General features: G+C 40.1%; 1 protein-coding gene across 2 annotated transcripts in view; it reads left to right on the top strand.

The window, feature by feature from the left end:
- The window catches only part of LOC117400668 (pre-mRNA-splicing factor CWC22 homolog), a 37,603-nt gene extending 15,990 nt beyond the window's left edge, over positions 1-21,613 (top strand). For both annotated transcript variants that reach the window (XM_034000944.3, XM_034000936.3), the window contains exons 15-21: positions 4,994-5,054; positions 9,317-9,394; positions 10,857-11,009; positions 11,205-11,332; positions 11,520-11,621; positions 11,713-11,921; positions 20,445-21,613. In XM_034000944.3, the coding sequence (XP_033856835.3) occupies positions 4,994-5,054; positions 9,317-9,394; positions 10,857-11,009; positions 11,205-11,332; positions 11,520-11,621; positions 11,713-11,921; positions 20,445-21,031 (1,318 nt within the window). In that variant the 3' untranslated portion in view covers positions 21,032-21,613. The remainder of the gene's footprint in view (positions 1-4,993; positions 5,055-9,316; positions 9,395-10,856; positions 11,010-11,204; positions 11,333-11,519; positions 11,622-11,712; positions 11,922-20,444) is intronic.
- The last annotated feature ends 3,098 nt before the right edge of the window (positions 21,614-24,711 follow it).

Genomic DNA, 24,711 nt, shown 5'->3' with positions numbered 1-24,711 from the left:
TAAAGTCCCAATTAGATTATAACAGCTGGGTGCAGGTGGTGTTGGCATGCACTAAAACATGAATGATGGGAGATGTAGTCCTGCGTGTGGTATTAACCTCTTCACAGGACATCTTCTGTCTCCAGAAACTTGAAGCCCCAAATTTAGCTCTGACAGGCACAATGTAGGCCAACAATGCAAAGGAAAGTAAACTGAAAGTAATTTCTCTTCATTTGATCTGAAGCTACCTTTTTATCATTTAAGAAATATATAGTCGTATGGATGTAATTGTGTATCAAACACAACTTTAAATGTGAGAATTTTTCTAAATCTAAGCATGACAGTTTTCAAATGCAACTGGGCTGGCGTTATTGAAAAATAGATGTGACTTCTTGTTGGAAATAAACAGACCAAGGTTAATATCTTTAAAATGTCTCAACTCTTGGATGAACCTTTTGTTCTGTAACATAAGTTTGCTTTTGATTTTACAAAAAATGCTGCAAATTTAGCACACCATGGCCCTGTGTTTTACATTTCTTTGATAAAATCAGTGACGCCAAATGAATGATTCTAGTTTTTTTTCCCCATGTAAGGTTAATTAGAATGAGGGCCAAAGGTTTCCATTTCTTTTGATTTTGCAGGTTATTTGTGGTGTTTGGTTCTTTTTTTTTTTTTTTTTTTTGAGACTCCTTGTATTTTGCAATGAATCTCCTATTTTCTAAACTATCCCAACACTAGTCACACTTAATTAAATTACCAGAGGCCTGTTAATAATCTGTAACCTTTATGTTAATCTTGCTTACATTGGAAATGTGATACACACTTGTACATTATTTTATCTAAATTGTAGAATGATAGCTTCTGATAAATGTTATAACTTTTTTAAATGTGCTGTTTACTAGATTCATAGATCATACTTGTCAGTGGCTGATGGCTAATTAATAAGACATATCAAAGTACTCCACAGGCAATGCAATTTAATGTCATATAATCATTTTTTCTTTACATGTGGGGATTTAAGACTACAGTATTTTTTTGTCATTCTGCAGACCTGTTAAAATATCTAAACTGCTTACCGTGGAAGTGTAGCAAATTTTGTGCCAACCTAGCACAGTATTACTTTCTTAGGGGCTCAGTTGTACATATTTAATAGACTGCATTTGAATTTGCCAGAGAACCCAGGGTATATATTTAATTGATTATATGTGGTTCTATTCATAACCAAATCAAATCTGTTAAATTTTGGGGTGTGATTTAAAGGGAACACTTCAAATTGCAATAGTGTAAAAAAAAAAAAAGAAAAAGAAAAACAGAAGATGCAGTTTTCCACTTCACATATTATTACTTCTGTTATTAAATTATTAATCTGAAGATGAGTTTGAATTACATTCAGCTCCATTGAAGTCACTGTGTACAGTTGGTACATAGTGTGCTGAGGTTGATCATTATTTTGACTATTTTTAATATACACAGTGAGCTGTGGTGTGTGTTAACAATGAGGTGTGGTATGTTTGCAAAAATGTCAGAGTGAGCTGCTAAGTTTACTGTGTACTTTGTAAACTTACATCACATTGATAAACGGAGTGGGGGAAGTATTTTCATGGGTGTGTTGTGGAAGTGCTAAATATCTTATCTAATTAACTATCTAATGCAGCAAGATTCCTTTAAAGCTGGCCAATTTGGGTCCTTAATAGTATGTTTGTTCAATAATTGTGCATTTTCAGTCCATTCCAGTCCAAGCTCTGGTACATCTGATCTATGTCGTGATCACCAATTCACTCACAACTAACAGATCTATAGAAGCTGTGTATTGAATTTTTTCACCGGAAGTACCTAATAAAACTGTTAATTCATGTTTCATATATCCAACTTCCTACTGGGAACATTAACATTAAGATTTAAAGAGAGATTTTATTTTGACTTCAGTTATTTTTTTATTATTTGTTTTAACATATACACTGCTACATTATGTACAGTATTAACCTACCTTTTTTTCTCTACTCCCAACATCATTTCATTTTCCATTTCCAGTGCATTCACTGTAAGGAATGTGTTTATTTCGTGACTGTATTATTGCACTTCTGTTCAGCCCAGATTTTCCTAAGATTGTGGTCTTATTAAAATATCCTGTTTGGTGCTGGACTAGACTAGAGTGTTTATAGTTTAGTTTGACAAGCCTCCCCTCACTGGCCGAGGCGGGGGCACTGCTGCTATTGCTAATTCTGTGTTCACTTCCTCAGTTCTTTCTTTGTCAGCCTTTTCTTCATTTGAGCATCTCACCATCAAGCTCCCCTCTCCCATGTCCCTCACCCTTGCTGTTATCTACTGCCCACCAAAGAATAACTCTGCTTTTAGTTTTCGGAATTCCTCTCCCTCATCTGTACTTTTACTGACAAAATCTGACTGACTTCAACACGCTCCTGGACTGTCTTGAACTCTCTCGATCTGTCAACGTCCCCACTCACACCCGAGTACACACCCTAGATCTGCTCATTACCAGGGGTCTTGACCTCTCCAATCTCTCCATATCAGATATCTCTCTTTCTCTCTCTCTCTGACCATTTTATTTCTTAATCACTGCTAATATTAATCTTCCTGCTCCTTCCTCCTCTACTGATACTGTTTTCTTCTGTCCCAAGAATCTGCTCAATCCTCTGAAACTCTCAGAATGTGTCTCTTCATCCACTCTAACTAATACTCTCCTGTCTTTCGTTGATGATGCGGTGAGCCTCTACAATGCCACTCTTACTCAGATCATCGACACTGTTGCCCAGCTTACAACCAGAACAGTCAAAGATCGCAACTGCCCATGGTACACCTTTAAACTTCGATTGCTTAAGTCTGCCTGACGCAAGCTTGAGGGCAAGTGGAGGTCATCTGGACTAACAGTTCACAGAGAGACCTGGGTGTCTTACCTAATTACCATTCCATCTCCATTCTCTTTTCTCTCCAAAACTCTCGAAAGGGCTGTAGCCAGTCAGCTGATGAAACATCTCACGGATAACAATCTGCTTGAATCTCTTCAGTCTGGCTTCTGGCCGCACCACAGTACTGAAACTGCTCTGCGCCGGATTGTAAATTATCTCCTGCTTAATGCTGATGCTGGTGCTCCCTCTGTGCTTGTCCTCCTTGACCTAACACCTGCTTTTGACACTATAGATCATAGCATTCTTCTTCACCACCTTCAGAAGTATGCTGGGATCTCTGGAACCTCTCTCCTGGATTTCCTCTTGCCTGACGCATGCAGTCTGTTTTCTATGCTGGATGCAGTGGTGTTGCAAACCCAGTCACTTGTGGTGTCCCTCAAGGGTCTGTTCTTGGGCCTTTTTTCTTCAATATCTACATGCTTCCCTTGGGTCACTTCATCCGCCAACATAGCCTCATGTTTCACTCCTATGCTGATGACACCCAGCTCTACTTAAAACTCAACCCTAGACCCTGCTGCTGCTGCTGCTGCCTTCCCCCACTGTGCAAAGCCTTGGTGTACTGGACAGCCAACCTCTCCTTTGATGCCCTCATCTCCTCCATGGTCAAATATTCCTCCTTCCACCTTTGAAACATCTCCAAAGTCCATCCCTACCTTTCCCTCCCTGATGCAGAGATACTCTGTCATGCATTTGTCTCCTCTCAACTCGACTACTGCAACTCTCTCTATGTTGGTCTTCAGGTATGCACCATCAACCAACTGCAGCTAGTTCAGAATGCCACCGCCAGGATCCTTACCGGATGTAAAAAACGTGAACACATCACCCCCTGTCTTGCCCAGCTGCACTGGCTACCTGTAAAGTTCAGGATTACTTTCAAAATTCTCCTGCTCACCTACAATGCCCTGCATCACACAGGTCCTGAGTAACTCTTCAACCTGCTGACCCGCTAGATATCCCAGCCCGCAAGCTGAGGTCCTCCGACTCTGGCCTGCTTGTTATCCCCAAGCAAAAGTGCACCACACTTGGAGAATGCTCATTTAGCTTCGTGGCTCCGAATCTCTGGAACTCTCTCCCAGCCTTGGTGCGTGATGCTCCCACCGTCACTCGCTTTAAATCAACTCTCAAGACCCACTTGTTCTCTCTTGCTTTCCAGGCTCTGTAAGCCTGATATCTGTTATTAGCTGTTGTGTCTTTGCTACTTATAACTTTCTTTTTTAATTGTATCTTATACTCTTGATTCTATACAACATATGCATCCACAATGTTCTAGAATTTTCACATCCTAGCCTTGTATTTAATGTATTATGCATTGTTTTTCACTGTATCTAAGTATTACTGTTTTTTTTTTTTGTTTTTTTTACTGTACTTAATGTATTATGCTTTTTTTTTTACTGTGTCTTGTAAAGATTGATTGATTGATTGGGATAATTATGATGGGAAGGGAAATTTACTAAAGATGGTTTACATTGACATTTTACACTTCATACCCCATTTAGCATATGCATTTTAAAACCAAAATATTTGCAAGAAACCAAGATAGACTTCACTTTATTTATGTATGGCAAAATGTTTCACACTGGTTTCCCTTGCTGGAAAAATGTGAGTAATGTCTGGTTAAAAAACACACACACACACACAAGGAAAGGATGTGACTTATTTCTCAACACTCCACTGTGAAGTTGTTCCAAGTTGTTTGTGTTTATATATATATATAAGAAAGAAAAAAAATCTTTAGCTTAAACTTAACAGGCCTTACATTTTTGACATACTACCGGTAGTACCTCCAGGACAAACCATTTTCCTTTCACCATAAAGTACAGTATTCTATAAACTGTTAACTGGCACCTTCAACATTGACAAACTCAGAATGCCAAAATGGTAATCAGGGACCAAAATAAGGGGCTTCTAGCTATTTGGTGTCCATATTTAATTCACTATTTACATATTTGCAGTAACACTTTTTTCAAAAGGAGTTCATTTGCACTATTAGTTGCTGTATAAGTTCTACTTTTGAGTAATATTACATTAAAATTACATAACTTAATAATTTAAGACATGTTTAAAGTATTCCCATTTTGTTTTCACAGCTTGGACTTTGAAGAATGTGCCCACAAATTAATAAAGATGGATTTTCCAGACAGCCAAACGGTATGTTTTTTTTCACGTAAAATGTAACTTTTCAAAATAACCATGCTTGCATTCTATTAAGTTATCCAATATCTGCTCTGCATATTGGTAGTAAAGCTCTCAATTACCTAATTGTTTGGGAGTGCAAGGTATTTTTAAATCAATATGTAGTAAGTTTTATTAAATCAAAAAAAGGTAACATGACTGTTGAAAGTAACATGTTCTTAATCCGTTACAGTTGCACTGCTTATACCAGTGTGACTTGCAGGCTTAAATCAGAGGTCTGTCCAAGGATCTATTTTTGTTCTGACATAGATAAGTAACCATGCTATAAGGACCATCCTAATAATTTACACATCTTCTACCATTTTACGGACATCACACAAGTTCAATGCTCAGTATGGCTGTTCCCTAGTGTCTATGTGGCAATGCTTGTTTGGTTGCCTGATTTGACGTTTTATTACAGTGGTCCCTTAATTCCTTTTACTAGAAGTAGTTGTTTATTCTTTCAAAATGTTTCCTTGGTGTTACATTTTTGTAAGCATTTCCCAGTTTTTCTAGTTCTCAGCAAAGTGTGTAAGTGTAGAATTAGGTCTTAGAAAAGGTATTTGAGTTGAGACTAAGCATCTATAAATCATCTTTGAACTGCTTCACAAGGAACTTCTATAGATCATTTAAGGTTATACATTCAAAGCCAATTTATCAAAGTCAAGTCTCTCTGCAAGATTCAATCACAAGGTGAAATACAAATAATCTAATTAAAGGTTTTATCATGCTATCCTGTCTTCTGTAATAATAAACCACAATGTCAAAATAATTATAAAGCTATAATGTTGGATTTACCACCTGCAATCAAGTCTCTTTTACAGTCACTTATTCCCTGAATGTAATATTTAAAGGGTTATAAGTTTTGTAACAAGTATGTTCGTGATTTTGTTGCACACATGTAAATATTTTGAGATTTAAGAGAATACAATACTGTACTGTTTACAAACTTAAATTTTAAGCCAAGTTTTAAATAAACAAATGTATGGCATGCTATTCAGGATTTGGTAACGTATACAGTTCCAAGGGAAAATGGTGCCATACAACTATTTCCTTTTTCTTCATTTATTAAAACTTCAAGTTTAAGATTATATCACAAAATCTCAAAACACCAGTGACGATACTGGCTTCAGTTGCTTTGTTATTCACTGTACCTGTTGTTTTTTTTGTTTGTTTGTTTTTTACCCATGCCCAGGAACAAACTAGAACGTGTGTTACTTGCATATAAATTGGTTTCAGTTTGAATGTCTTGAAGGCTATTCAAAATAATAAGTCACTTCACAGACATGAAATGGACCAATTCAAATTGGCTTTAGGCGTTCGGTTGGGCTAGAACAGCACTCAAGCAACCACACATCAACATATCTTAATACTGTACTGTTACTGAGTGAAGTCTGAAAAAAAAAAAAAAAATAGTCTGTAGGTCAAGGGGCTTCACTTTTTTCATGATACTGATGGATCTCATTTTTTATTTACTGACGTTCCAGGGATCTATGTCACTGACATGCTTTTATTATGTCGGAAGTAAAATAATGGTCCACGACAGTGATGGAAGTGATACACACAGTACATTTTGAGATTTAAGAACTGACCAGTCTGGTTGGGTCCCTGTCAGTAAAGTAGAGCTAATATTCTCATGAATATGTATCTGAGAGTGGCTTAACACACTGGCATTGTGATATATTAAGCAGCTGGGTACAGGTAAACAAAAGTCAAATTATTATTATTTTTTTGGGGGGTAAGTCTAATTAGAAGGTACCCTTTTGTCAGTTTCTTGGGTTCGCATAATCAACACGTGAAACAGCCTTCAGTCATAATTCATATCATCCACAAGGGATAATATTTTTGTAATTGCATGTGGGCTTAAGAGAAAGCAATTAATGTGTTTAGCAAGAAATGTTGACTTTGGTTATGGTGTCAATTATTTTATTCTTGATTTCTTTCTTTGTTGTAAATATTAACCTATATTTACAGATGTGCTGAAATGTGGTTTACGAAGTAATGTAGCACCACTAATAGCTTTTTAGATAGAAAGTTAGTTAACTTCTGCTCAACATGGCATAGTTATTTATGGATGTTATTGAGGTCAGTAATAAAGTTAATATGTAAGGAAATCATTAATATTTTATTACTTAGCTACACAACTTGTATTTCTAAGCCCAGCTGTTACTTTGCATTTTCTGCCACATCATGTTGAATAGAAGCAATTATCAATTCAGACAATATCATTTGGAAACAAAAATGATACACATTGAAATATATGTGATTATACAGGTATTAATCTGCTGCTAATAACACATAATAGCCAATATATAACATGCACAGAAAGTTTATTATGTACATATTGTTACTACTACATATTGGTGTTGCCACTTGACAGTTAAATGTTTGTGAAGGAAAAAAATATGCAAGCTGTTAAAACCCTTATTATGCCTGGTTGGGCATGCATATCTGTGGCGACTGAGAGACGTATGTATTTTGCAAGCATGTTATTAATAGTATTAGAATCTATAGATGTATGGAGTCTGTCTGCCCCTCATATTTTCATATTATAATATTTTATATACAGTGGCTCGCATAACTAGTATGCATGAGAACCAATAAAGAAAAATGTGGACTTCCATATTGTTCTTTTAAGAAGCAAAGGCAGTGAGGCACTGCCTAACCTGTGGATCTTTCACAGAGGCAGGGTCTCCGGGCTCTGTCAGTGAACTCCAGGAGCATTCCAGTTTAACTACAGTCCCTCCCAGCTAGTGCTACCAATGGCTGCTTCAAGTTTTTACTAAAAAATGGAGAGTGATAGGTGGAACCACTCCAGTTCATAAGATCAATCATTTTCTTTTAATGGGTACTTGAAACAACCAATGATAGCCGGGGTCTCTATTAAGTTGTCAATTCAGAGAAAAGGGATGCAGTTGAGAGGAGGTGTTGATGTTTGAAAGCGGTTACATTTAAATATGAGTTTTAAAAAAAGTACATTTACTTAAAATAATTTTTTTCGCCCTCAGTTATAACCTTTTATAAATACCATTGTGCCAACAAGCTACAGTGTTTAACAACACTAATAAAGTGACAAAGTGTTTGGGTTTTTGCTTTTGATTGTGATAGTCTATTGAAATAAATAGAGAATGTGTGACAATTTGTTAAATTGTAATAACCAGCTATGCTGACTCCTGCTCAAACATTCAGAAACTATTGATGTGGTCGCTTACACTGCCATCCCAGTTGTTTGAACTGTCGGAGGAGGAGGAGGTGGAGCTAGTCAGCGACTTGGATGATGACCCCTAATTTTGCTGCGTACCAAACTATTTCTGCTGGTACTCACGTGAGAACCTCATTGACAATGAATATCGGCTGCATTTAACAGATTCTATGAACTCCATTTTCAACATGCTCTGATGAAGCCAATATGTTGAAATGCATAAGCTTTATTTAGTTTTTATTTTTACCTTATTCTTAGTAAAATATGAATAATTGAGAGACGCTTTGGGATACAAGTTTTTCATTAAGCGAGAGTTGCCGTCTTCACTCTTCAGTGATGGAAACACCATATGAAGTATTTTTTCTTTATATATAATTATATAATTAAAAGGTGTTTGCTGTATCATAGTTGAAGAGTATAAATGTACCACTGTATACATGGCAGCATTTTTGTTCCCTGATTTTTAATCTATAAATAGTATTTCTAAAATATGTCAGATCTTTTTTACACAGGCCATTACAGATTAGGCTGATGCATTTGATTAGTTTCAAATATCTGACAATATGACCAATCATGAGCAGAGAATTTAATTTGTAACCATCAGTGCCTTCAGGTCTGTGTGCTTGCCTGGGGTAGGATAACTGCTCAATTTTGAGACGTACCAGTAAACTTGCCAAATCTACAACTTCAGCGTTTGCAACCTTTTTATTGTGGGTTGTCCACTTACGGGCACCTGTGTCCTAAAGATAACATTTAACTTTTTATAGTTTTCATTTTAAATATAGCATTTAAAGCTCATGTAACTTGAGTACATGAAGCGATCAACACATTTTATTTAAGGTCTTCTGTTGTAATGAGGTAGAAGTGTATCCACAATTAATTGAATAATTACTTTTGCTGTATCCACTGTTAAAAAGCATGCTACCAATACCAGCATAATTTCCTTTCATCAAACTGTCAAATGTATATTAGCTTATTGCCAGTGCCTTCTATGAATGTGACTTTTCAAGGGAAACACAATCTTTTCTTTTTACAGAAAGAACTCTGCAATATGATACTAGACTGCTGTGCACAGCAAAGAACATATGAGAAATTCTTTGGCCTGCTTGCTGGGGTGAGTTGAGCTCTATTGATGTAATCTGATGTGAAAACCCTTTTTCTGTGCATCTCACTCTTCTAATGGAAAGCTACATTTACAGAATCCTGGTTTGTTAATAGTGTAATGCATTTAGCTTTGGACTAAAAAATGTTATATATATAAAAATATAAAAATTGGCTACCAAGTTTGGCAACCTTTGCATTTAATTATATACAGTGCCTATAGAAAGTCTATATCTCCTTTCAACATTTTCACCTTTTGTTGCCTTATAGCCTGGAATTAAAATGCATTAATATATATATATATATATATATATATATCTATATATATATATCTATATATATATATTTATTATTTATCTACACATCCTACCCCACAACTTCCAAGTGAAAAGAATATTCTAGAAATTTGTAGAAAATTAATTAAAAATAAAAACTGAAATCGCTTGGTTGGATAAGTGTCCACCCCCCTTGTAATAGCAATCCTAAATTAGCTCAGGTGTAACCAATCGCCTTCAAAAATCACACACCAAGTTAAGTGGCCTCCACCTGTGTTAGATTGTAGTGATTCACATGATTTCAGGATAAATTCAGCAGTTCCTGTAGGTTCCCTCTGCTGGGTAGTGCATTTCAAAGCAAAGACTCAACCATGAGCACCAAGGCACTTTCAAAAGAACTGCGGGACAAAGTTGTTGAAAGGCACAGATCAGGAGATGGGTATAAAAAAACATCAAAGGCCTTGAATATCCCTTGGAGCACGGTCAAGACAATTATTAAGAAGTGGAAGGTGTATGACACCACTAAGAGAGACCCTGCCTAGATCAGGCCGTCCCTCCAAACTGGATGACCGAGCAAGAAGGAGACTGATCGTAGAGGCTACCAAGAGGCCAATGGCAAACCCAACACGGTGCATCACCCAAAGAACACCATCCCTACTGTAAAGCATGGTGGTGGTAGCATCATGTTATGGGGATGTTTCTCATCGGCAGGGACTGTGGCACTATGGCATGACTTGAAGATTGCTGTCCATCAACGCTCCCCAAGGAACTTGACAGAGTTTGAACAGTTTTGTTAAGAAGAATGGTCAAATATTGCCTAATCTAGGTGTGCAAAGTTGGTAGAGACCTATCCCAACAGACTCACAGCTGTAATTGCTGCCAAAGGTGCTTCCATCATGTATTAACTCAGGGGGTGGAGACTTATCCAATTATGATCTTTCAGTTTTGTATTTTTAATCTATAATTTTTTTTCTCAATAAATTTTTTTTTCCCCTTAACAGTGTGGAGTATGGTGTGTAGATAAGTGGGAAAAAAATCCTCATTTAAATGCATGAAACTCTGAGGCACTGACACAACAAAATGTGAAAAAAGTTCAAGGAGGTGTAGACTTTCTATAGGCAATGTGGGTGTGTATTTTTATTTTTGCCTGGAATATCTTCATTTTCATGCACTATTTAATGTTTTTTTCTTTTTCTACAGCGTTTTTGTCTGTTAAAAAAAGACTACATGGAGAGTTTTGAAGCAATATTCAAAGAACAATATGAAACCATTCACCGACTTGAAACCAATAAATTACGAAACGTTGCCAGGATGTTTGCTCATCTGTTATATACAGATTCTATCCCTTGGAGTGTATGTAAAATAAGTTTTATTTTTCATTATTTTAGTTTGTTGCATCCAAAGTAGACAAGTGTTACATTGTAGCTGGACTATCTTGAGTAAATCATTTGTATGCTATTTAATATTGTATGCTATAAATATTACAGCTTGATTAAGTGTTAATTTAAAAAAAAAGGTACATCTTTTAATGTGTTTTTTTTTTTTAAGGTCCTGGAATGTATACTAATTAGTGAAGATACCACTACGTCATCCAGTAGAATCTTTGTGAAGATTCTGTTCCAGGAGCTTTGTGCTTACATGGGACTTCCAAAACTCAATGAAAGGCTTCAAGATGTGTAAGTTAGACAATACAAATGTCAATTTCAGTGATTGTTTAAACTATAATTTAAGAATTTTTAATATGAACATAGATATTGACAAGATTCTTGTTTGTTCCTAAGGGGATAAAAAAAAAGAAAAAACAGTTGATAAGATCACTTCAGTGTTGTACAATATATATATATATATTTTTTTTTCTTAAAGGACATTACAGCCCTACTTTGAGGGACTATTTCCTCGAGATAATCCAAGGAACACAAGATTTGCCATCAATTTCTTTACCTCTATTGGTCTGGGAGGTCTAACGTAAGTACATTTAGATTTGGCCTGTTCTGAATATTTAACTTTTAAGTTTGTGGGACAAAATAAAATAAATGAAGTATTTTACTTTTGACAGAGATGAGCTTCGAGAACATTTAAAAAATGCTCCCAAAATGATCATGACGCAGAAACAAGAAGTGGAGTCATCCGATTCATCATCGTCCTCCTCGGATTCTGACTCTTCCTCCGATTCAGACAGCAGCAGCAGTGACAGCGATAGCAGCTCATCCAGCAACAGTGATTCTTCCTCTAGTACTAGCAGCAGTGAAAGCAGCAGCATCTCAGGTACAGTAGCTAACTGTGTATATAACAAATAGCTAATACAGATCCTTACATAAATGTGTGCCATGCACTTATTAGAAATGCACATTAGACACATAGGCGCACTGTAATAATAACCATGAAAAAGAAAGCGTGCAGTATTTTGAGATTCACGTTTCTGGAGGAAGGTAACATCAAAACATCAGGTGCTTCCAACCTACTCTACATGGATTGGGAACTTCTGGTGCAGAAATTCCTGGTACAGCCTATTATATCAGTGCTTCACAACACAAGTAGTTGACATACTATACTTTTTTTTTTTTATTCCCTCCAAAGCCAAGCCAACTTGGAAGCGCTGGAAAGTTTTAGTAGGCTAAGCCAAATTTATTTTAATTAAAGTGTAATCCACTTGCCAATAATAACAGTACATGAGTAACAGTAATAGCCGTTCTTGTCCTTTTACTTTGTACTAGGTAATCTGTGAAATACAGAGATTGAAAACTTTTACAATGACTCTACTGTTCGATATCCCAAGGAGACCAATATATTCAAAACATGCCGAATTTTGGATGACCAATACATTAATTGGCGTCTGCTTTGAATAGTGAACTACAGTAATTTAACCCAACCCGAATGATCGGCATTCAAAATTAAAATAATGATGATAATTTGACAGGTATTATTGTCTAGTGCAGTAGCACATTTTGTTTCAAGAGCAGGTGTTAAGCACAGCATGCTTGTGCATGGTACGTTTGCTTACTAATTGCATCTGCCAAAAATATATTAGATTTGTGACATGGATGCCTTGATGTGCTTGGCTTGCATTATATTGGATTTTTTGTGAAACGGCAAACAATATTGCAGTGGTTTTATGCCATTTTATAAACAGTAGAAACTGTCGCTGGTAAGTTTCTTAGCATGGCCATTTATACATAATAACAGGCGTAAATATAGCTGCAATGAGCAATGACTGGGGTCCAAGCGCCAGCGCATGCGACCTATGACCGTATTTCACATGTGGCATAGTAGCCCATTAGCCTCTACTAAACTTTATAGTATATTATACCATATGAGCATATATTGGTTGCTATATGTGTTTCATAGTAACCATTACCCTATCTACACTCTAAGGAGTTATAAGCTAGTTTTGCATATTACCTTGTAACAGGGCGAGCAGCCCTGTACATTGTTTATTTATTTTTAGATCGGGGTCTCCCCCTCCGCCCCTGTGCAGTGTGTTTTTTTCTTTTGTATTTAGTTTTATTGTATTATATTTATGACGGCGTAGCGCCGTGTTTTGTTTATTTTTAAAACATGTCCTGGCAGAGGCGAGATCGGTGCTCGTCCTCTGCCAGGTGTAATAATTAAAACTCGTGCAGAAGGTGGCCATCTCCCGAATTAATTAGGCGATTTAATTTGTTGCTAATCGGGAGATGGTCACCTGTTATAAAAAGCCTGCAGCTCTCTAGATGGGGGTGGGTGTTGGAAGGAGAGTGAGCGAGAGGATTAAAACGAAACTAACAGTAAACAGGAACAGTGACGGCGATCTGCCCAGCCTGACCTGTGTTTTTGTGTTAGTGCTTTCTTTTTGATTAATTATTTATTTTGCTCTGTGAGCGAGTGTTTTCTGTTTGAATATTTTATTTATTTTTTTGGATTCTTTAAATAAAACGGCGCACGCGCCACTGCGCAATACCTTTTTGTTGTTGTGGTCCCTTCTTCTGCCGTGACGTCAGACCACTCAGCCATTCCTGTCACACGTGGTGTCCTGCGTGGGATCGCAGCGCCTCCAAGACGCGGGCAGAAGAGGGTACTGCATCTTTTTCATTTTTTTTTCGTTTTTTGAGTGTGTGGAGGGAGAAAAGGAGACTGAAGAGGAGGATGGGAGGAAGAAAGATGAGAGGAGAGAGGAGGAAGAGCTGCAGAAGGCAGCAAAAGGAGCTGCAACAGCGGCCACCAGGGGTTGTTGTGGTGAATGAGTGGTGCCCTGGTTGTGGGGAGTTTGGGCACACCGTGGCCATCTGCCCCACCCAATACCAGGGAGAGGAGTGGATGACCCAGATCGACTGGGTCTACCAGGAGCGAGAGGGGAGAGAGCGGAAGGTGAGGAGAAGGAGGCAGAGAGGGAACACGGACCTGGAAAGGGAGGAGCCCGAACGTCCTGCGCCTAAAAGGGAGGAGCCCGAACGTCCTGCGCCTAAAAGGGAGGAGCCCGAACGTCCTGCGCCTAAAAGGGAGGAGCCCGAACGTCCTGCGCCTAAAAGGGAGGAGCCCGAACGTCCTGCGCCTGAGTGGGAGGAGCCCGAACGTCCACGTCCCGAGAGGGGGGAGTCGGTGCGTCCACGTCCCGAGAGGGGGGAGTCGGTGCGTCCACGTCCCGAGAGGGGGGAGTCGGTGCGTCCACGTCCCGAGAGGGGGGAGTCGGTGCGTCCACGTCCCGAGAGGGGGGAGTCGGTGCGTCCACGTCCCGGGAGGGGGGAGTCGGTGCGTCCACGGCCCGAGAGGGGGGAGTCGGTGCGTCCACGGCCCAAGAAGGGGAAGGCCGAAGGTCCACAGCCCAGGTACCTGCCAGCAGAGGGGGAATACCTGCTGGTGCCGCCTCCATCTCCATGGGAGGACTGTGAGTCGCTCCCACCTCCGCCAGCAGAGGGAGCATTCCTGCTGGTTCCACCTCCACCGCCCTGGGAGGACTGTGAGTCGCTCCCACCTCCACCAGCAGAGGGAGAATACCTGCTGGTGCTACCTCCGTCTCCGTGGGAGGACTGTGAGCCGCTCCCACCTCCACCAGCAGAGGGAGCATACCTGCTGGTTCCACCTCCACCGCCGTGGGAGGACTGTGAGTCGCTCCCACCTCCGCCAGCAGAGGGAGCATACCTGCTGGTGCCACCTCCGTCTCCATGGGAGGACTGTGAGTCGCTCCCACCTCCGCCAGCAGAGGGAGCATACCTGCTGGTTCCACCTCCACCGCCGTGGGAGAACGACGTGTCGCTCCCACCACCAGCAGAGGGAGAATACCTGCTGGTGCCACCTCCGTCTCCGTGGGAGGACGACATGTCGCTCCCACCACCACCACCACCAGAGGGAGCATGCCTGCTGGTTCCGCTTCCACCACTGCCAGCAGAGGGAACATGCCTGCTGGTTTCCCTGGTGCAGCCAGAAGGGGAGGAAGCCCTGCCGCCTTCGCAGCCTGAAGGGGAGGAAGCCCTGCCGCCTGAAGGGGAGGAAGCCCTGCCGCCTGAAGGGGAGGAAGCCCTGCCGCCTGAAGGGGAGGAAGCCCTGCCGCCTTGGCCGCCTGAAGGGGAGGAAGCCCTGCCGCCTTGGCCGCCAGAAGGGGAGGAGGCCCTGCCGCCCTGGCCGCCAGAAGAGGAGGAACCCCTGCCGCCTTTACTGTCAAGAGGAGAGGAGCAGGCGCTACCTCAACCTCCACCACCACCACCATTGGGAGAAGTGGAGCTCCTGCTGCCGCCTTCATGGCCAGGGGCTCCCCTCCCGCCGTCGGCATCGCCTAGGGTCGCCTGTGTCTCCCTTGCATCTCCTAGGGTTGCTGCCGGTCCTGCGTCGCCTCCCGAGGGTCCGCTGCCGTCGCCTCCCGAGGGTCCGCTGCCGTCGCCTCCCGAGGGTCCGCTGCCGTCGCCTGGGGTCGCCAGGGATCCTGCTTCACCTGGGGTCCCTACACTGTGGTCGGAGCCCCACGGAGGGGAGCTGCCGGCCATCAAGAAAGGGGGGGAGGTCAGGAGACCAGCTCCCCCAGCCGCACTTTCGCGGCAGGAGTTTGGGTGGTCAGAGCCCCACGGAGGGGAACTGCTGGCCATGAAGAGGAGGGGGAAGGTCAGGAGACCAGATCCCCCAGCCGCACTTTCGCGGCAGGAGTTTGGGTGGTCAGAGCCCCACGGAGGGGAACTGCTGGCCATGAAGAGGAGGGGGAAGGTCAGGAGACCAGCTCCCCCAGCCGCAATTTCGCGGCAGGACAGAGTGTGGAGGGAGCCCCAGAAGAGGGAGCTGCCGGCCACAAAGAATTGGGGGGTGCTGGAGATTCCACCATGGCCACCCCCCAGAAGCAACTTGCTTCCCCCTCTCCGAGGACATTGAGACTGAGGGGGGAGGTGGCCGTTGGGGCCATGTGTGCTTCGCACAAGGAGGGGGATATGTAACAGGGCGAGCAGCCCTGTACATTGTTTATTTATTTTTAGATCGGGGTCTCCCCCTCCGCCCCTGTGCAGTGTGTTTTTTTCTTTTGTATTTAGTTTTATTGTATTATATTTATGACGGCGTAGCGCCGTGTTTTGTTTATTTTTAAAACATGTCCTGGCAGAGGCGAGATCGGTGCTCGTCCTCTGCCAGGTGTAATAATTAAAACTCGTGCAGAAGGTGGCCATCTCCCGAATTAATTAGGCGATTTAATTTGTTGCTAATCGGGAGATGGTCACCTGTTATAAAAAGCCTGCAGCTCTCTAGATGGGGGTGGGTGTTGGAAGGAGAGTGAGCGAGAGGATTAAAACGAAACTAACAGTAAACAGGAACAGTGACGGCGATCTGCCCAGCCTGACCTGTGTTTTTGTGTTAGTGCTTTCTTTTTGATTAATTATTTATTTTGCTCTGTGAGCGAGTGTTTTCTGTTTGAATATTTTATTTATTTTTTTGGATTCTTTAACCCTTTGCGGTCCATTGTCGGACTGGGTCCGACATTGCAATTATTCCTCACAGGTCCTTTGTCGGACTGGGTCCGACATCATTATAGCAACGCAATAAACGGGTGTTTAGTCGTTTTTTCTCCGGAAAAAGCCGAGAAAACCATTCAATTGCCGAGTGGTAGCGACAGGAGCCGAGACAAGTCGGAAAAAAAAAAAAAAAAAAAAAAAAGGCGTATTTCATGAATAGTCATACATGGTATCAGGTATCAGATAATGGGCGTCCATAATAAACAAGCTGGCTAAGTGCGTCAGCGCACTGAGACTATCATGGACATTTGCAGAGCTTTTTTCAGATGTTATAGTAATAAAATAATGACTTTGATCGCATTATTGAGGAGTTTGGTGATAAAACGAGTGATCTGGAGATGATCGATCGGTATGTACGACTATTATTATTATTATTATTTATTTCTTACACAGCTGAATGCTATAGCAAACAAAAGGCTGGGGAGGGGCTGGAGATGCCTAGTGTGTGCTTTGTTGATATGCAGGGCCATTTAAACCCGTTTGACTGTGAAAAAAAACACTTTTAAACAGCGCGTATAAAATTAACTGCGCGTGTGAAAATTAATTATTCCTGGCGTGCCTGACGCGCGATTAATAAATGGACCGCAAAGGGTTAAATAAAACGGCGCACGCGCCACTGCGCAATACCTTTTTGTTTTTGTTGTCCCTTCTTCTGCCGTGACGTCAGACCACTCAGCCATTCCTGTCACATACCTATATATATAATATAATGTAGCGACCTGTTTTTTTGCCAAGGCTATGCATGCACAGTTTCGCTTCAATTGGCATAACCGTTTCAGAGAAGAAGACGTTTTGAATATTTTTGACAAATTCAATGTGGCCGCAATGTACGCCACAGATTTTCTTCTCGTGAACAAATTTGAATGTAGGCCTTGAAGGGAGTATGTGCACCAAGTTTCAGATCTCGGCTAATTGCGATTTCGAAGAACATTTTCGAAAATTGGCCAATTTTTGCGAAAAATCCAATATGGCTGCCCAACCATGTGACCTATGACCTTCGTTTTCGCTCTGACACAACTTCCCATAGGCCTCTAGGACCGTACCAAGTTTCGTGACTTTGTTGCTTGGACCCCTAATAATTACATTTTATCCACATCAACGTAGTGTTGTGGAGCTCCATAAAGAATGTGACATTATGCACACAACTCAAGTTGTTGGGTGATTTGAAATGTTACGAGGGATATTTAGGAAAGACGCATAGTTGAAGTGTGCCAGAAAAACAGTGATTCAACAATGAGCCAGATGGCTGTTACATGGACAGCTGCACCTCTGCTGAACTGTTTGACAGGAGCTGTGGAGAGATACTCGGATTAAGAAACCTTGGAACAAGATCTCGTTCTGACCTAAATCAAGCAGTTTAGAAGCACATTAGGCAGTTGGGCTTTATTACTGTTATATTTTGAGAAATATGCCTTATTTATTGAATCTGTATTTGGCGAAAATTGCAAAACACCAAGCCCTATAATTAAAAAAAATAAATAAAGGACCCCCTTAGGATAGTTCTAGGAATCCAGTACAGTGGACACAGTAGACGTACATATAAAATATATATATGATTCCAGAATGTAAAAAATCATCTTCAAAAGCTAATTCTGTATAGGAGTACAGGCTTCAAAGAAGCAAGTGCAGTAACAATGGTCAGGTGGACAGTCCAGTTGTTCCTTTGTAAAAGGCTGACGTAGAACTTTTAAAAGTAGCTATTTCAAACCTAATATTGATGTAGGCTTTGCACTAATCATTATAAACGGTGATGTTGTTCAATGTAAACAGATTAGTCTGATGTCCATCAATCTGCCTGAATGAATGCCATCATGTAATGACCATAAGTGTACATAATGCTAATCTCATAGCTTCAGCCAAGGTATCGTGGTTGCTTTGTGACACGTGGTAGCTCCTCTGTTTTTTGTTGAGCATTTAAGGGATTAACCCTTTGCGGTCCATTTATTCAGCGCGCCTCAGGCACGTCAGGTCCAATTTATTTTCACACTTGCAGTTTATTTTACACGCTGTTTAAAAGTAAAACAGGTTTAAAAGGCACTGCATATCAACAGGACACTCAGTACTGCATCTCCAGCCCCACCCCACCCCTCGTTTGCTGTTTTTTTCACATACCTCTTGATAGTAGTGCATACCGATGAATCATCTCCTGATCACTCGTTTTATCACCAAACTCCTCAATAATGCGATCCAAGTCATTATTTTATTACTATGACATCTAAAAAAAGGTCTGCAAATGTCTGTGATATTCTTTGAGCGCTGGATGCAGAAGCAGCTATCTTGTTTGTTTATGTCCGTGTTATCTATGTGATGCCAGGGCTATCTGTATTCATGAGATACGCCCCTTTTTTCGGCTTCTCTCAGCTCCTATCGATCTCACTCGACCGTTGAATGGTTTTCTCGTTTTTTTCCGGAGAAAAAACGACTAGAGACCTGTTTTTTTGTGTCTTTTTGATGATGTCAGACAGGGTCCTACATTGGACCGGAAAGGGAAAATTGAAATGTTGGACCAGGTCTGACATAGGACCGCAAAGGGTTAAAGTAGACAAGGATGTATTGTTTAATTTCATTTGAGTAAGTGGTGGCAACTACAGAGAGCAATGAAAGATTAGTTTAATTTGTTACTCCAGATAGATGTCTTATATAAAATACTTTTGAAATGAGAGCATTTTTTCATTTTATTTTCCATATGTTTTTTCCACATAAAGTACGTTCAAGACCATAGACCATCAGCCAGAGAAAATACCTGATTCACAAAGATTCCTATATTGAGCTAAAATTGTTGGGGAACAATCAACTGACAAATTCTACCACAGGCACTTTTCAAAGGCAGGAAGACAGTCAAACCAGGGGTGCGTTCAATAGGCAAATCGTCCCAGGGTGATATGTAGCGCTTTCTATTGAACAACCTGCAAGCCGAGAACAAACCTAACAGTAGAGAGTCAAGCTCAGAACTGCCTCGCTGGAGGTCCAAAATGGCCGACCTGCATTATCAGTGCGATGGCTACAAATGGATTTTTTCAAATATAGATTTGTATGACCAATACATGTGTGAGAAGTAATATTTTTGTTGTCATTTTGGCTTTTTAAAACGGATTTATGGTATTTTTTAAAGTGATGATTATATTAGAAAAGGAAACATGGACAAATATGACTCGGGCCTCAAGATGCTAAACCAAAAAGTGTCCGTAACTTTACAAAAATACAGTAGTAGTAATAATTACATAAAAAAATTGCAAAACCCACTTAAAGCAACTGTTTAATACACAGCAATGTGTTGCCTGCTATTTTGAAACTGCTTGCTCCTAACCGACCTTTCAATAGCTGCTAACATATGTTACAGGGTGCCACCAGAGTGCTTTGCTATTGAATGCACCCGAGGTCAATTGTGACCATTACCTATACATTGCCCCATCAGACAAACACAGAAGAGATACAAATAAATATGGCAGTCTGGCTATATGGTGCAATATCAATCTTTTGTATCTTTTAATATAAAAAAAATATATATTAAAATCAAGTAATCTGTGTAATCACCTACTGCCATGTGAAGCGAGGCTCAGTAAACTACATTTATGCATTCTGTCCATCCTTCATGCTCTGTATGTCACAATCTAAGAAATATCATGGAGGCCATTGTCACACAGGTAAACTAAGTGACATATAGGGATGGTGGCAAACAATTGAGGTCAAGGTCATGAAATACCAGGCTTACCTTTGTTGCTTTCTATGTTAAGGGTGTTTTAATATACTGTTTTAATGCTGCATTAAGGATATTTCATACTGCAAATATTGTTTGTAATAATGCTAGTGTCTTGTACCTTCTTAACAGATTCAGATTCAAAACACAGGAAAAAATCAAGGAAGAAGAAAGACAAAGGACCTAAAAAATCTACTAGTAAAAAAATATCTTCAGAAAAGGTGCCTCCCAGCAAGAAACAGGCTAGCAGGCACAGCGACAACAATGAAGAACAAGAGAAGTCCTCCCATAAACACAGCAGCAAAGCCCAAAGACAAAAGGATCGTCCGGAGGATACCTCAACACATGACAGAGAGGATCACAGGCGCAGTAACAAGGACCCTGACCGTCAGCGAAACCAAGAGTTTGAAGACAAGCGCTCTGACTCTCGGAAAGACAAAGAGAACATTAAAAATAACCCCCACTCTGAAAATGACAGAGACAGATACCGGAGCCGGGAGGAGGAGAAGTACAGTAGCAGGAGAGAAGAGAGGTCAAAGTCAAAAGAGAGGGCCCGCAAGGAGACAAACTCAAGAGCAGGTAGCGAGGATGGCTACAAGAATGGCAATGGAAGACGAGCAGAAAAATCTGACAAGGAGAGTAGACACTCTGATAGATCTAGGGACAACAGAAGAAGAGATGATAGGAGGAGGGAAAGTTCTCCACGAAGACGGAGATAGTGTAGAACACATTTATTTTTTCTCAAACCATGCAAAAAAAAAAATAGGTATGTAAATTTGACGGCTGTTTGCGGTGTATTTGATAGTCGCAAAACAAATTCCTTCAAAAGTCATGATTTGTTTTTCCTGGTAACAACACATAATAGCTAACTTTTTGTAAACTGGTTAAAATGTGATGATTTTAAGAAACAAGTAAATGCCATGTGATGCAGTCTAGGAGTAATCTTGTAAAATCTAATGAAATTTGATGATGTTTGATGGAGTATTCATAATTTTTTTTTATGGACCTGAATATTGCTCCTTGCTCTTTTTTTAAAGAGGTATTTTCAACCTCTTTAATTGCTGTCTTGTAAATGTGTGTTTTTTTGGGGTTTTTTTTTTTGTTTTTTTGGGGGGGGTTTTGTTAAAATAAAATCTTTCAAATGTATAAACAGCTGTTGAAGTATTTGTTACATGATGCAAATGTCTTGTTTTATAATAATAAATCTGTTATTTTGAAATTATTATTCTTGTTATATATAAAGGATTTTGTCTGCATTTTGCTTGGGTGAGTTTTTAATAAAAGTGACTTTTTAAACAGTGTAGGCCTTGTACATAATTCTTATAGCTGCATTGACTACACAGTAAATGCAAAAGGTTGTTAAATAAGCTGCCTGAAATACAATATTATTATATGTTTATTTAGCAGACATCTTTATCCAAGGCAACTTACAGAGACTACGGTATGTGAACTATGCATCAGCTGCAGAGTTACTTACAACATCTCACCTGAAAGAGAGCACAAGGAGGTTAAGTGACTTGCTCAAGGTGAGACAGTGAGTGAGGCAGGATTTGAACCAGCGACCTCCTGGTTACAAGCCCTTTTCATTAACCACCAGACCACGCAGCCTCCTTTTAGGAATAAGTCTTCTACTACTTAACCTCATTTTATGAAGGTTGTTTCTATTGCAGATACCCAATTACTGAATGGTTGGAAAAACATTCTGTCCTTCAATGAAAAATGTCAAGTAAAAAGTTGCAAGGCAAAGATGTTCTTTTATTGGCCCAACTGATTTTTAATTGAATGGTGTAGCGTCAGAGTGGGTCATAATATCATTCTGTGTATGAAATTAACAGAAATTGAATATATAGAGGTGGATCCTAAGTCATTCTCTGTGTCTACTTGGTTTCTGCTCATAAACTCCCCCACTGACAAAGAATGCTTTTAGAAAGAGTCGTAAACTAACTGCTGGACAAGTGTTTTATCTTTCCCCATTGCTGAATTAATCATTTAGGCACCAGCAGTATCTTGCAAAAGGCAAGCCAGACAGTTTTGAGTATGCTTTGACACCTCGGACAGAGAACAGTACCCCTCATAAATACAGCCGACGGGTCGAAACCACGGATTAACTGAGAACAATGGGCTGTCTTTGAACAAGAACAACCAATGAGAAATGCCCCACGTGGACTCGGGCACAGCCCAAAATAACCAAACTAACCAATCACGGTTGAAGAGAGAATCACAAAAAGCAGTGCGACACTCAGAAACACAGAGTTTTCCATGCTTGCTTCCCATACTGCGTGATCGCCACAAACGAAGAGTTTTTCCACACTAAGCAAGTTCCCCACAGAAGGAAGAGCGCTCAAGCCAAGAGAGAGAGCTTCCCATACATATTGCCCATGAGCTCCCCACACTAGAAGTGTGCCCCACAGAAGGAACAGCGTTCCAGGCAAGAGAGCGCTCTCCACTCAAGGAACAAGTCTTTGAACTTTGACAATCAGAAGGAGTGCTGAGGGAGAAATGGAAGCTGAACTGTTCTGAAGAAAGTTACTGAAGTCATGGGAGCATAATTGCTCGAATTGACGGAAGGCAAGGAAGAACCAATGTTCTGAATAATGGCTAAAATCATCTTCTGTGGAAGGGCTCTGCCATCTGTCCTACAAGAGACTGAATCAGTAAACGGCATACTGCATTAATCGGAAAGCGGGTCTTTGTTTCCACGTAGCTGCACGAAACAAACTGAATCGAAGCCATCAGTTCTGCTTTTGGAAGATCCCAAGAGAATTGCAACAATAACACTTCTACAAACTAAATAACTTTTCACTTGCAATGCATTATATGAACCGAGTTACGTCTGATCAACGGAACTATTCCCAGTTGGAAAACTGTCGACAACAAAGATAATGTTGCAAGACTTGGGGATCAACAAGAACTATTTGTTTATTGCGAGCCTATGCCATACAATGTGTACAGCAAAGTACTATCTTCTTTCATTGGAATTTCAGATTCATAGAGCTGCAGTATTCATCTACAAAGATTAACTTCTTTATATGGAAATCGATAAGTATTCAACATATCTAATATTAAATACTTTATGACTCGAAAAAGTAACTAGTAAATGCTGTCAAGTTAGTGGATAAACTGTTCTAGGAATAGAATATAACTTCCTGTTTTAGAGTGTGTAAGAAATGTATTTTGTTTGTTGAAATGTGCAACTCAAAGGAGTTGCCTCGTAAATGCAGAGAATTTGATCATTGCCCCACTTCTGAGTTAATTTGAATATATAATCAACTGAGGTTGATAACATATTATTAGTTTGGTACATCACAAATACTAATGCAAAGTAGACATTTTGTGTGATAAGCCATATTTAATATTAGTATATTAACCATGTATGCTAATGATGTTATTGTCGTTGTAATCGTTTGACTATGCAATCAATGAACTGTATACTATTCATGCATATATCTAACCAATAGCCATAAGAAAGAAGTCTAATATAAGTGGCGGCGATAAAAGACCAAATAAAAACCTCTGAACTCAGTATTTTGCCGAGAAAAGGAAAATATCGACGAGAAATCAGGGAGTGCAACAAATGATTTTCCAGTGTTTTTCTACATTAACGGTTTTTCAAAATTAATCCAGTTACTATACCAGCTATGTTTACTGCAAACAGGCACCATTTTAAAATTGCTTAAAACGATTGTCAGTTTTCCAGTGTGCGTCTGGCACATTTAACAACAATACTGTGGTCAATTTTTTGTTGTCACGAGAATTGACAATAAAAATTGCTTGTGTATCTCTGGCCTAAGAAACATGTCCGTGTTTCTCCCCTGGCATATTCAATTTGTTGCATTACATTTTTGTTTACGTACAGACCTAGATAGACACTCAACATCACATGGCACGCAATGTTAACAGTCATTTGGACCTTGGCTTCATTCTGCAAAGTGCCAACTGACTTGTTTTAAACAGTAAAAATGTGTTTTAAAAATGTAACAAATACATAGGTATCAGCCATTTTTCCCTGGATGAGCTTGGAATTGTTTCATGTAATGGTCATTAAGGGGGAAGGAAATGAGCCATCAGTAGTTGTGAAACCCTGCTGCAGATTATTATTCTTGCAGTTTAAAAGTTCTTCAGAGTGCATAGCTATTCCAGTTAATACATGATTCGTTCATTTTTTTAAAATTAGTCATTACATGGGAAAAGATCTATAGTGCAGGCGTGTTGCTTCTAATGGCCTGCATTTGTTCAAGGCCAAAAGGAGATCACATTTTTAAAGTGTCACATTTCAGGGGAGAAAAATGGATACTGCCGAGTCACTTCCACATATGATGGAATAAGTTGTTTCATACAGGGAAAGAAAAGATGAGGCACATTATTGAAGAGCTCTCAGTGCCAGGGTAGCAGGCAGAGC

The sequence above is a fragment of the Acipenser ruthenus genome, chromosome 10 (genome assembly GCF_902713425.1).
Source record: "Acipenser ruthenus chromosome 10, fAciRut3.2 maternal haplotype, whole genome shotgun sequence".
In the NCBI taxonomy this organism is placed as follows: domain Eukaryota; kingdom Metazoa; phylum Chordata; class Actinopteri; order Acipenseriformes; family Acipenseridae; genus Acipenser; species Acipenser ruthenus.
This window is presented reverse-complemented; position numbering and strand designations above follow the sequence as displayed.